Source organism: Chaetodon trifascialis, chromosome 16 (genome assembly GCF_039877785.1).
Source record: "Chaetodon trifascialis isolate fChaTrf1 chromosome 16, fChaTrf1.hap1, whole genome shotgun sequence".
Classification (NCBI taxonomy): domain Eukaryota; kingdom Metazoa; phylum Chordata; class Actinopteri; order Chaetodontiformes; family Chaetodontidae; genus Chaetodon; species Chaetodon trifascialis.
In genome coordinates this window covers 21,648,366-21,662,280 of record NC_092071.1, presented here as the reverse complement: position 1 = coordinate 21,662,280, position 13,915 = coordinate 21,648,366, and the positions used below count along the sequence as shown (strand labels likewise).

Below are 13,915 nucleotides of genomic sequence, written 5' to 3'. Positions count from 1 at the left end.
GATGTGTTAACATTTTAATCTCAAAGTAACTAGTAACTAAAGCTGTCAGACAAATGTGGAGTGAAAAGTACAACATTTACTTGTGAGGTGTCGTAGAGTAGAAGCATAAAGTAGATCAAAAGGTAAATACTCAAGTTATGTGTCAAAATTGAATTTAAGAACAGTACCTGACTTAATGTACTTAGTTACTTTCTATTGCCACATAATGGATGCATTTCTTGATGCTTTTCTTTAAAGTTAGAGCCGTGTTATGGAAGTATGCCAGCGCCTGTAGTGCAGTGTGTTTGTGCCACAGGCTTTACCAAACTACCACACCTTCCAGCTACGTAATTCCATTCAAACCACTGTCAACATCATTTTATCTGATATGATGGTCAGACAGGGAATTCATGAGTCATGCTGTGTTCCAGTGGTTATTCATACTGCAGCACTTGTGTCATCTTCAAACTATATATTTGTTGTAAGTGGCTGCTCTGAGCTCTGAAGAGTATGGCCTCAGAGAGGACAAACACAAAAGAAAGTTCTTCTGTAGACAAGCTGTCTAACACATTTCCTTTTATTTGACAAGACAGGACATCAGTAAAGACTGGCATGTGACCAAAGTTCAACAAACATGTTGGCAGCATTTGCTCTTCTGGCCTCGACACACGTGTTATCATTTACAGCTACAGTTAATGTCATTAGAACAACCTGACAGTAAGATGTTGGACACATGATATGAATGAAAGGCCAAAGAATCAGGCACACACTTTGCATTAGAAGCTGTTGTTTGTCCTTCTGATGCTCTAGCTGCTAATAATGAAGGTCAGGGCACACTGCACAACACATGGAACAATTTGAATGGTTTGTTTATCATGAACATCAAGGCAACTTGGATTACACTGCAAGGATAACAATAAGGCACCCTCTTTGACAGCTGCTCACCTCCGCTGATGAGCAGGGATTTCAAGATAATAACACACTGAAGATTGCACACAGACATTGGAACAATGTTAATACTTATCTCTCATACATTGTGCTTATGTGCTTATTACTGTTTGTAACACTGGGATCACACAATTGTTATACCCAAGCATATGAGAGTTAGAGACACAGCACGTGGGCATAATGAAATATGAATGCATCTCAGGAGATGATCCAGCACACAGCAGTTTTGGAGATCATACACAAATATCTCCATACAACACTAATGTTGTGCGTTGTCTAATTGACCGCAACTACTTCAAGCTCCAGGTTCTATTGTTACCATTACATATTCACGATTTCACAGTAGCAAAACAAACATTGTAAATGAAAAGCCCTTCATTTCACACCACAGATCCAGTACAAGAAAACTGAGGCAAATGTCCTACAGTAGGTAGGTAGGTAGTTCTTCAGTGCACTATGGCATGCTTGGCAATGTCTGAAATAAGCTGGAAAGTTATGCCACCTAGTGGTAGTTTCATAAACTGCTTCACAATAGCATTCCCTTACAAGATGTTTATGTGCCATTTGACTCTTCACTTTGATGTCATGGCATAAATAAGTGAAAGAAACAGAACTAATAAATACAAGCATAATAAATAAAAGGTACTAGTATTGTGGGATATACTTAAGTCTTAAGTACCTGTAGATAAAGGGAAGTCTACAATTTACCTAAATCAAGTATTTTTCTAATAAGAATGGAGGACACTCAACCATCATTAATGTTCTTGAGTACAGGTATTATGGAGATTTAGTGTAATGAAGGAGACCAAAATCCTTCTCAGAGCTGTCCATGTGTAAAACCCTATTCCCTGCAGTTTATGAAGGTGTAATGATTCAGACATGTTTCAGTCATTCTCTTGGTCCTTTGACTGAATATAAATAATTATAAATAGCAAAAGTTCCTCTGAAGCAGGTTGAATTTGTTAGCTGGGTTTCGACTATCAGCGTTTTAACTCAAAGTCCCCTGAAAGCTGGCTGTACTCTACACAATGGTCTTGTCACAGATAATGGCTTGAGATGGCTGATCAGATCCACCAGATGCTGGTCAAATCCCAACAAAGAGGTTTCTTAATATGACACACCCTGTGGGCCTGAGGGGTGGCTGTAAAATTCCAGTCCTTCACAAATCTATGCGCAGTATCACTTTAAAAACAGCAAAGACGTTTCTCTGTCCACAGAAACTTGAGATGTAGAAAGTAGTTCAACTTGCTTTGCCTTCCTGGGAAAATGTTAAACCCTGTCCTAAGCAAAATTCAAATTTAACATAATTAGGCTGTGTTAACAAACCTACAGGCATTGCATCTCTTGCTTGATTATAAAGAGGTACAAGATTAACATGTTTCACATATTACACAACAACTTTGGCGATGAAGAGAAATGAATAGTTCCAGTCTTGGCGTGTTTTCATAGGACAATTTCTGATAAAATTCTAGCCTGTGGCCAAGCGAATGAAGAGGGATCTTCCAGTTACGGCTGCTGAACAGGACTGACATAGGATCACTTCCTAGCCGGCAGTTACTATCCCATGTTCAGTGAGCACATCCAACAACAATACAAAGGCTCCTTGAAAAGGGATATGACAACACTGTTGTAGGCAGAGCTCCCTCAGCTGCTTGTTAAACTGCTCGACTTTCATTTGGGGACATATTCAAATAAATTTAGGCAAACACACAGTAATAAATATGCTTTTTCTGAATCTGTAACACTGTTATCCTTTTTCCCAAATCCTAATTAAGATAACGTCCATTACACCTTCAACATTTACCACTGCAGCGGTCTACACGTCATTTTTGCATTGAAAAGGAATGAACAAATAAAATTATTACACTTCAATAAAATTACAGAAAAGCTAGTCTAATAAATTATGATTAATGAAAAACAAAATCTTCCATTTCTTAAAACAGTTCTCAGTGCTATACTGTACTTAGTAAATCTCCACAGTGCAGAACCGAAGGGTCCCTGGGTGGTGCCTTGGGTCCATCTGCCCCCTAGCTGTGGGCTGAGTTCCCAGCAGTGGGCATGGGCAGGTCCCTGTGCCGATGGTGTCTGTGTATGGCAGTCACCATCCTTAAGTTGGTCCCTATCCCTTGATTTCAGCTCGTCTTCTGTGGTTCAATGTGCAGGGTGGGCCAAACTCCAAAAATAAACTGAACAAAGTGAGGATAAGAAAGGACAAACAAATGAAGGAATGAGTGAATAGAATTAAATAAAATCTATGATTTAAACAAAAGATAAAAGCTAGACGTACCTTTACTTTTGGTCTGTACTTGAGGTAGGTTGACCTGATCTGCAGGCTAAAAGAAGATGAACATTAGCTATGAATGCAAACGAACATCTCACCACAAAAAAACACAATGCAGGTGACTCCTGTTACTTGCTTAAGGGAACTTACCTGACAAGTATGTGCAGGTAAGATCCAAGGCCTGTGAAGATGTGCCACCAGGCATGGAACTGTGTCGCTACGCCAGCACCGAGGGGAAGCGTTCGTCTACTGGCTCTGAGAAACCATAAAAAGTGTAGACCCAGCAACTTGAATTAATAACAAAACAAAAACTGTTTCTTCAATAGGATGAGATTCTCCAGAAGAGGATGCCACAGTGGAAGAAAAGAGCAAATAGCCTCAAAGATCATCACTTCACAAACATTTGATGTTTCTGCCTGCATTTCCTTGTTTTCTTTATTTTTTTATTTACTTTATTTTATACATAGACAGACATATGTGGGTGTCAACCTTTGGGCAGTGGTGTTTAGCTCCCAGCCAATAACAGCACGAGGTCGAGGCTCTATAAAAAAAGTAGCGACCAGGTTACATTACTGTCTCTGTCTCTTTCCAGTGCTGTGTGTCATGAGCTGCATGACTGTGTGTCTGTTTGACCAGAGGTGGGACTGACGCGCGTGCGCGCGCGCACACACACACACACACACACACACACACACACACACACACACACACACACACACACTGAGTAGAGAGGCAAACAATGAATAGGATGAAGCGTGCACTTTGGCTGACTTCGGAAATGAGGCACCTTACTGCAGGGTTGTACGGAGGTGTGGCTGTTAAGCTGTGCTTTAGAATGTAACCACCAGATCAATCAGAAAATACCATTTTATCTCTCTGATTCACTGCTTTGGTCTTCCGCTGCCTCTATTCATTCACTCTTTAGCTTGCTTGACCATCGCTACTTTCTCCGTCTCACTGAGACTCATTGGGGAAGAGGGGCCAACTTTGAATGGTTTGTTTACAGAGAGCAACTGAAAAACACTGCATAGTATGCCTTTAACTATAATACAAAGATTAATGGACATTTATTATTTTTTCAGAACAAATACTCACCTTAATGTGTCACAGAAGATATTGTCGATGTTCCACAGCAGGAACCCTAACATAAAGATTCCTAAGGAGGCATGACTCAGCGGTCTGAGCCATGGGTACACCCTAACATTGAAACAAAACCAACAAAGAAAAGAATATTGATGAACAGACATTCTTTAGGTATGTTAATGTTTTTAATTTTAAAGGTCCTCAAACATACCATGTCACTATGAAGATGGACCGCATCACTAGGCAAGCTACCAGAGCACCATACATGACCTAGGAGACACATTTACTTGTTTAGCTTTGAAAAACAGCAAGGGACTGTAGGGCAAGATAAAAAAATCTGGCTTTAACTATTTACAATTCTTCATCAAGTGTTGCAATTGCTGAATTCTGTGCAGCCTAAGCTGCAGACATAGTTGGGCTTTTAAGGAAGCCCAAAAGGTTGGGAACCACTGTGCTAGATTACAGTTAACAAAAATGGGTCTACCTGTTGCTTTGCTAGACTCCACTAACCTTCATAAATGAGGTGAACAAACACATTCAGCACATTGTCTATTTGAAAGAAGTGGAAAACTATTCATACAAAGAAGTCACCATTTGAACCAAACTCTATGTACTTGTTCACTTTGCTCCAACTGGGACAACATTATCAGTGTTGTTATGAACCACCACAGAGCAGTGTGGTCAGTAAACAAAGTCAGCTCCAAAGAGTAAACACAGGCGTCTTTGTCACATTGTCCTTACTGTTGTAAAGCAACACACATCTTAAAAGGTTTATGGAGTTACTGTATATGGTTCGGGTTGAAGTGATTCTTCTGCTTAGCAACACGTTAACTTTTTGATTCCATAGTTAAGGATTCAGCTCTGAGTGTAGGGCTTAGTATCTGACTTTCTTGAAATACATCTGTATAAACAGCAAAACAACAAACAGTAAAATATTAAATGTCGCATATCTGCTTTGATATGAAATGCTACTTTAAGTTTTACAACCAGCACGCCCCAAACTGAGTGTTGCATGCTGTGTTGGGAAGCCCAATATTTGCACAAGGTGAAAATGACTTAAGGCACACTGAGCTCTAATGGCAAACAATGACCCAGGTGAGCATAATGCAGAGCACTCCCTTACCTGGTGAAAGACTGGCTCCTTCCATTGTAAGTATACCTGCAAAAATACATACAGATACCACTCAAGAAGACATTATGCTATGTTATGCTTCATTTACAACATGGTTCAAGAAAAAGACTACCCTTATAGAGAAAGTGGATACTCACCACAGTGACGGAGACACTGAAGAGTAATAACAATGCAATAGGAAATAAGCTGATGCTGTTCTCTTGTTTGAAGCATTCATATCTGAAAAACAAATGAATGAATGTATCTTACATGTTTAATTTGAATAACCACACGGAAAAGAGAGCAAATAATGAAGGGTTACATGTTGATCCAGGTTCTCAGGATCTCTCCATCCAACATACACCAAATATGTATAGAGACCCCCGCATGCCCCTGCGGGGGCCAGCTGACACGGATACTGTTAGACACATCACTTGTGGTGGCCACCAATTGGCAACACATGGTTATATCAGAACCATGCGTACGTGGCCTCTCCAGTTAACCTGCATTGGAACATGTTTTGGAGCAGCCTGGGGCTGCAGAAACAGTCTCTCCACTCAGAGGACCAGGGTTACATATGTAACCTTTCACTCTCTCAAGTGTACACATTACACATGACCAACTAAGCTGACCCAGCTGTGCCTGGAGGACCATGAAATGGCAGTAGAGTTTGAATTAGACATTACCACCACCAGAGCACTCACCCATACAACAGGAACTGTTTACACATATACACTATGTACACACTTAGAACAGGTCTAGAACAGCTGGGCCTGCCAGATGCTAAGGCCAGGTTTAAATGGGTGGAAGGCTACTCAGCTGGTGCTACTCAGTTACATGTCCACTTTTTTAGGGTTGACCAAAAGGCTGCAGCACAAATCTCAGATAATGAAGTGCTTCGCCACAAGGCCCATGAGGTTGCGAGGCCTCATATGGAATGCACACGCACCCCTGCTGATACCGGCCTGTCTGCTCTCTTATTATGCCTGTTGGACTGCATTCAAACTCAATTAACTAGCATATTCTTACAGTTTTTCACGATTGTTAACACACAAAAATCTAAACTTTGGCACAATTTGCACAACTTTAACTGCACGTACCATTCGCTCGACCCGAATTGTCACTACTTCACACTCCCTTATGGCTCCCCTAGACTCTGACTTTCCTTCTTTACACTCTGACGCCAATTGCACATCACCTTGTTGTCTAAACACTACACACAATGTGCAGTTGTTGCACACACCTCTCATGTAAAAGCTCAAAGCTTCAACCTACAATACACTCTGCAGTCACTCTGCACACTTCTCATGTGACAACTCAGTGGTATCAACCTACAACACACAAGTGTTCAAAACTCAATTCAGGTCTGGTGAGCAATTAGTAATCAGGACTGCAGCATATAAGTGCCTTGAGCGTCCTCCTCTGCGTTTGGTGAACAATGGAGAACCTTGAAGAGAGCAACCAGAGAAGGAGAAGTCTAAGAGTGAGAGGAGGAGGAGGAGAACAAGGAGAAGGAGAAAGAGGACAAGGAGGGGAGGAGAGAGGAGAAGGAGGGCATGGAGGAGGAGAGAGAGAAGGAGGACATGGAGGAGACAGAGAAGAGGAGGAGGAAGACAGAGAGGAGCAGAAGGAGCAGGAGAACAGAGAGGAGCAGGAGGAGGACAGAGAGGAGCAGGAAGACAAAGAGGTGCAGGAGGAGGAGGACAGATTGGAGCAGGAGGAGCAGGGGGACAGAGAGGAGCAGGAGGACAGAGAGGAGCAGGAGGAGGAGGACAGATTGGAGCAGGAGGAGCAGGAGGACAGAGAGGAGCAGGAGGAGGAGGACAGAGAGGAGGAGTAAGAAGAAGGAGAACCATTATATCTAATGAGATTCGGGCCACTGTGACCATGTGCTGAACCATGGTTTGAGCATGAGGGAGGCTGGCTTGAGGGTCCAGCCCAATCTCAGCCGATTCACAGTTGGTGCCATCATAAGAACATTCAGGATGGAGAACAGGTACTAGTTTATACTTTATTATAAATCTATTTGTCTTGTGTACTGTAAAACAATATAGCATTTGTGTACTATGTATTTGTGTACTGTATACATTGTGTACTGTATATACTGTGTACTGTAATACAATACTGCATTTCAATATAATACAGTGTGCTCACAGTAGTTATATTTTGCAGGACCGAAAGACAACCTCACAGCGGGGGAAAAAAGATGTGTTCTGGCTCTCACACCAGAGCAGGAGACCCTAATTGTGAACATGGTTCGTGAAAACAATGCAATTACCCAAAGACAAATTAAACAGAAGATCCTAGCAGATAATGCAGCTTTTAATACGATCCAGAATGTCAGCCTGTCTACACTGGACCGTGTCCTCAAGAGGAATTCATTAGCTATGAAACAGATCTACAGGGTCCCGTTCGAAAGAAACACAGACCATGTGAAGGAGCTATGGCGCAACTTTGTGCTTGTAAGTCCCATACATTACAGTAAGCACTGACATACAGGTAATGTAGCCTACCTGTGATGTACAGCAATATATTTTTTTTAACTTGCATTCTCTGTTTTTGTTTCAGCGAATCCAGGAGCTTGATACAGCGAATGAACTATATGAATATATTTTCATAGATGAGGCTGGGTTTAATCTGGTCAAGAGAAGGCGCAGGGGAAGAAATATCATAGGCCAGCGGGCCATTGTTGGGGTCCCCGGCCAGCGTGGTGGGAACATAACCATGTGTGCAGCAATACATATAGTTAGTTTTTCACGGTTCTTAACACACAACAATCGATAATTTGGCACAGTTTGCAAAATCCTCACTTCAAGTACCAATTGCTCGGCCCAATTTGCCACATCTAAACACTCCCTTATCTGCATTAGACTCTGACTTTCCTTCGTTACACTCTAATGTCAATTACACATCACCTTGTTGTCAAAGCTGTACGCACAATGGTCAGTTGTTGCACACACACCCCAATTGAAATCTCAAAGCATCAACCCACAACACACAGTTATGCAAATCTCTGAACACCCAGGTCAGGTGAGCAATTTGCAATCAGGAGAACTGCAGCATAAAATGGCCTTGAGCCTCTGCTTTGTTTGGTGAGCATTGAACAATGGAGAACAACAACCAGAGAAGGAGAGGGGTAAGAGTGAGAGGAGGAAGAGGAGGACAAGGAAGAGGAAGAGTGGGACAAGGAGGACAAGGAGGAGGAAGAGTGGGACAAGGAAAAGGAGGACAAGGAGGAGGAAGAGTGGGACAAGGAGGAGGAAGAGGAGGACAAGGAGGGGGAAGAGTGGGACAAGGAGGACAAGAAGAAGGAGGAGGAGGAGAAAGGAGGAGGAGAGCAATAATTTCCAATCAGATCCGGGCCACTATTGTTGACCATGTTTCTGAATCATGGTCTGAGCATTAGAGAGGATTTTCTGTACTTTACCTCCCCCCTTATTCCCCTTTCCTAAACCCCATTGAGGAATTCTTTTCCGCTTGGAGGTTGAAGGTTTATGAAAGAAACCCCCAGGGCCAGGTCCCAATGCTGTAGGCCATGAAGGAGGCCTGTGGTGACGTCTCTGCTGAGGCCTGTCAAGGCTTCATGAGGCACTCAAGACGATTTTTCCAGAGGTGCCTTGAGAGACCATCTGTGACGTGGATGAGGCCCTCTGGCCAGATAGAAACAGGAGACTTGATGTTGTCTAATTCCTCCTGTGGAAGGGGAGGAGGGGGGTGGGCATGTTTGAGGCAAAAGTGTAACCTTTTGACTTTTTTTTTTTTTTTTTTTTTAACGTACATTTTCTTGTGCACTGAAACATCCATCCATCCATCCATCCATTTTCTGTGCCACTTATCCCTTTCGGGGTCGCGGGGGGCCGGAGGCTATCTCGGCTGTCAACGGGCGAGAGGCGGGGTACACCCTGGACCGGTCGCCAGCCGATCGCAGGGCAGTGCACTGAAATACTATAAATAAAACAATGATTTGCTGCATACTTGTGTGATATTTTATGTTTGAAGAAGTGGGCCTACACAGACATTTTCCAAAAGGAAAAATGGGTAATTCTCATGAGTCATTGCCATTCACACTGGGTGTTGCATTTCTATAATTGGGTTTTCAATTTTGCACTTCAGTGTGCTGTGAATGCTTGGTAGTGTGCAGCAATTGCTGAGTTGTGTGTATCAATTGACTCGTATGTGTGTGTCATTTGAGAATGTGGCTGTGTGTACCAAATGAGAACACAAGTTCCATTTTGTGAACAGTTAAGAGATTTGATGGCAAAGAGTCATCTTGAAAAGGGAGTGTCAGGTTTAGCATTTTGTGTGTGAGGTTTTCAGGTTTGTGTGTACAATTTGAAGGAATCCGTTAGTGTTTCGAGAAATGTGTGTTAAGAACTGTGAAAAACTGTAAGGAACTCAAATGGCTGATGTTGCAAGGCTGACAGCCCCATCTCCAAATCCCATAGAGGGACAGCTGACCTTCTGCAGTATGGAGTGCCTTTGGCAAACAGGAATAATGTTGCAACAACCCTCTGTCAGTTGCAGAGGCCCAACACACGTTGCATTTATAGCTGCCATCACCTCAAAGCTGAGGGATACTTGCCCACTTCCACCTGGATTGCCGCAGCTCCATGCGACCTAGCAAGCATGGCATCCATCACTTTAATATTCCTACTTGGGCAGCTCAGCTTCACTGAAGACTGACCAGGAATGGTCCTCAGAAGATTTAACAAACTGTTTAAGCACCAGTTTCTCGAGATCAGGAAGCACAGAAAAAGGACAGGACTGGTCCATCTCTTCATCATCATCGGAGGGGTTTCAACCTTGCTCAGCTGGCATTTCAATTTCCAATGCTTGAGAACCCAAACTGATATATCAGTGGTGGAGGGGAGGTGACTGCTCCAAAGGCCATTTTCTCTGCATAACAAAATAATGTGAATGCTTATCAAACAGATGTGGGAAATATGTATTTAGAGGCACTATTTATCAGCTGTAAATTCAGCATGCTCACATGGAAGCCCAGAGTGGACCATGGAGGTGTGCCAGTTACTTGTACACACAAACAACCACCAATTGAGAAACAGCCGCAGCAAAGGTCCATCTGCCCACATCCTCCAAGATCAGATTCCAAGAGGGACTACAGCTATGTGCGTTAGACAGTGCTGCTGCTGATATACATGACAAGGTATGGAATATAGAAAGAGGAAAGAGATACTCTAGTCCAGGTTAGAATCAATACTTTCATTACATACAGTACACTCTACAGCAACAAGATGATACACACTGTACTTTGAAGTGACTCATTTTCCAGCCATAATCACACTAAATATGCTCTCAGTGACCATGAGACCTCAGTGCTTCAACAGCAATAAATCAAAAAGGTTGACCTACTTACAGACAGTAGACAAAGATGCATGTACTGTAAATCATTGGTAACTCATCCAGTAACTGCAAATGAAAATAAAGAGAAAACACAGAACACAGTCATCAGTAAAGGATTACATTGTTGCAGCATAACTTAACATTGAATTAGGCAGCAAAAGTTTGACCTCACATTTCCATTACAAATATTTTCCTTGGAAAGAATGAGTCTGATTCAAGCAGTTTCATCAAGAATGATTCTGTACATACTTTTTGCTGACATATAAAGATTTCAATATAACACTGTAGCCCACCTGCATCTCATATAGCAGCGTCATGTGGAAGCACCAGGAACCAACACCAACAGCTGCGTGGCACACAGATAACCACATAAAACATTAATCTGAAAGTCAGGTCATTCTCACATGTACGCAATAAGATTAATAGCATCAGTAGTAAATGCTGTATAACAGGAAAGGTCGTTCATATATACGATATGTAAACAAGCACAGAGTTTGCTTTAGTATTATCACTAATGTAGAGCCAAGTAATTTGTGGTTACAACAGACTAACCTGCCAGTCCGAGGAAAGAGCAGATGTAGCGAAACTCGAGCCCATCACGAAACGTCTGGATGGCCCCACAAATGGGAGGAAGAATCATAATCAGGTTGCTGACAGTGTTCCCTGTTCAAAAAGACAACAGAGACAAATTAGAGCCAGCATGATCTGTGCGATATTTGAACACCTCTGAGATTGGATAACATGACAGCAGTGAGAGTTCAGAGGGACAGCCTCGGTTACATCTTGTGATCATTATAACAACAGCATGAATGATATCTTATTACAGAAACTTGATCTCTGCACTAGGAGTTCGTGCACATACTTCTACTGCTATGGTTGCTACCACCATACACACATTTTCGAGTTTAATACTTGAAATACTTGAATTATTGTACATCAGTCACTTTAAACTACATAATACATACAGTAGTATTTGGGTTTTAATTACAGTTAGAGGTAATGGGTAAATGTGCTGATAATAAACAATGGGTGGACTTCAGTGCCACTTTTTTGTTGTTGTTAGGGCTGCAAATAATCAAATGATACAAAATCATAATAATTATTAGTTGCAGCCCTAATTATTTTACAATGTGTTGGTGCACTATTTTGTTTGTACTGTTGTCATTTTCCAGGACATTTTCCAGGACCTTACTGTGCACTACTCTTTTCATAACCAGCATGGCATGCCATTTTCCCTTTATCTACCTGTCCGATAAAAGCCAAGGCGTTTCCAAAGTCCTTAGAGTAATCATTTCAAAAATGTATGGACTTTGGTTGATGTTAATAAAAGCGCACACGCCAAGAATATACAGCAAGTACAAACATCTGAATGTGATGAAACAACTGTCCGATTCTTCATGACCTCCCACTGTATCCGCCTTCAACCTTCACTGTGTGCTGATATCTTTAAAAGAGAGGTCATGCACAAAAGCACACATGAAACCAGGATTAAAATCACGCTGGTGTCTCTTTTCTACGTGAACACCACCACATTCCACCCATTGTAACCTGAATCACCATTTCAATGCCAAACAATTCTTCTGCAGCTGAAAACAACTATCTTGCTCGGCCAGCGTGTGTCATTTGTGCAGCAAGAGCTTCAACCATCAGTACCCTTGATATGATGCATTCACACCGGTGCCAGTGTTCAGAAACATTTGAATGAAATGAATGGATACAGTATGCTGAATCCAGATAGGCCTAAAACATGCACTCCACAACTAATTCTTGGAGTAGCCTAGGACTTATAAAATGAAGAGTATATCACTACTAAGGCAGTAATCTAACTAAACTCTGACCTGCTAGGCTTGAGTATACCTTGGATTGACTGTTGCATAATTTCATACTGAGCACCACTGACAACACCACCACTGACAACAGACAGAGGGTCCCAACACTGAAATTTGTAAAGAGTCTATCTTCAATTCTATGATGAATCTAAAAGGAATGTGTATGTTATACTGTATGAATGGCAGCTTAAACAGGACTGCGAGGACAGATGTTTTTTGTATACATAGCCTAGTCCACATCTGAGAGCTTAAATTAATAATGAGTAATGAATAACAATAATGACTAACTTTAAAATATTATTTTCAATGGGAGTGTTTGTCGAATGTAGTTTGACAAAACAATTTCAAGGAAGCATGTCTCACTGCATCAACGCCGCCTTCTGTCATTTCTGTATCAGTAGTGGAGATGCTTTTTGTACAGTTTGACACCAACAACGTTCATATCTGAGATAATGGTTCCTGAGAAACCAGTTTTTATCGTTAGACAAAACAATGAGGCGCCCCGATAGTATGGAAGAAATGTTTTATCAAGTTTTAAACGCTGGCTGTGACGGACTAATGCACCCCGGGTAAACGTTCAAGTTCCAGTGACGACGTCAAATGAGTGATCGTTGTAATAACGTAAGCTAACAGTGTGCTGCTGCAGGCTGAGAATAAGAGCCTACAGTGAAGCTCTATGAAAAACAGCTCGACTCACAGCAGGTTGACTCGCCGTGTCGGCGGACAGCGTATCTTTTTCCTCATTACAGCTCCAGCTACTTTAATGCCGTATGAGCTAACATTTAGCTTCTACTACGCGACCGAGAATTCAAGCTGAGCTAACACGATAACAGAAACCCAATTAAATTGTTATTACAGCAGCTAGTCGTACTTCGTGTTTACGTTATTGAGGGACGACTGTACGTACACAGAATGACTGTCCTCCTAAGGAGTCCAAAAACGAACCACAGACTCACCGTTAGCATAAATCATGCAGTTAAATTTTACTCACAAAATTCCGCGATGTAAAAAGAGACGACATAGTTTTCTTCACACCAGTCCAGTGTTGAGGTCGGCCGCCCCCAGTACCCCTGCTTGTCTATCGTGGGAGCCATGATGGAAGAGGAGGAGGCTGTGGGTGCTAACGGGTTTATAGTCCCATCACAGCACGAGCTCGGCTCTAGCCCTCCTCCCCGCGCGAGCCACGGAACAAAGTCCAGCACAGTAAACTACAGGAACCTACGACTGCGCGCGCCATGTGAACAAAAGGCATTTGCTCCGTATGGGTGGAGTGTAACTGTATCAATTTCAAGGGTTTCAGTTGATTACCTCTTCAAATAAACC

General features: G+C 42.1%; 1 protein-coding gene across 1 annotated transcript; it reads right to left on the bottom strand.

Annotated features, from left to right (window-relative positions):
- Positions 1–526: 526 nt before the first annotated feature.
- On the bottom strand, positions 527–13,898 carry acer3 (alkaline ceramidase 3). Its single transcript, XM_070983568.1, has 11 exons — positions 13,584–13,898; positions 11,316–11,426; positions 11,057–11,109; positions 10,777–10,829; positions 5,561–5,642; positions 5,415–5,450; positions 4,503–4,561; positions 4,304–4,405; positions 3,359–3,463; positions 3,215–3,260; positions 527–3,113 (listed from the first exon to the last, which is right to left on the bottom strand). The coding sequence occupies exons 1-11, from the start codon at positions 13,684–13,686 to the stop codon at positions 3,060–3,062; spliced, it is 804 nt and encodes a 267-aa protein (XP_070839669.1). The 5' UTR covers positions 13,687–13,898; the 3' UTR covers positions 527–3,059.
- Between the last annotated feature and the right edge of the window lie 17 nt (positions 13,899–13,915).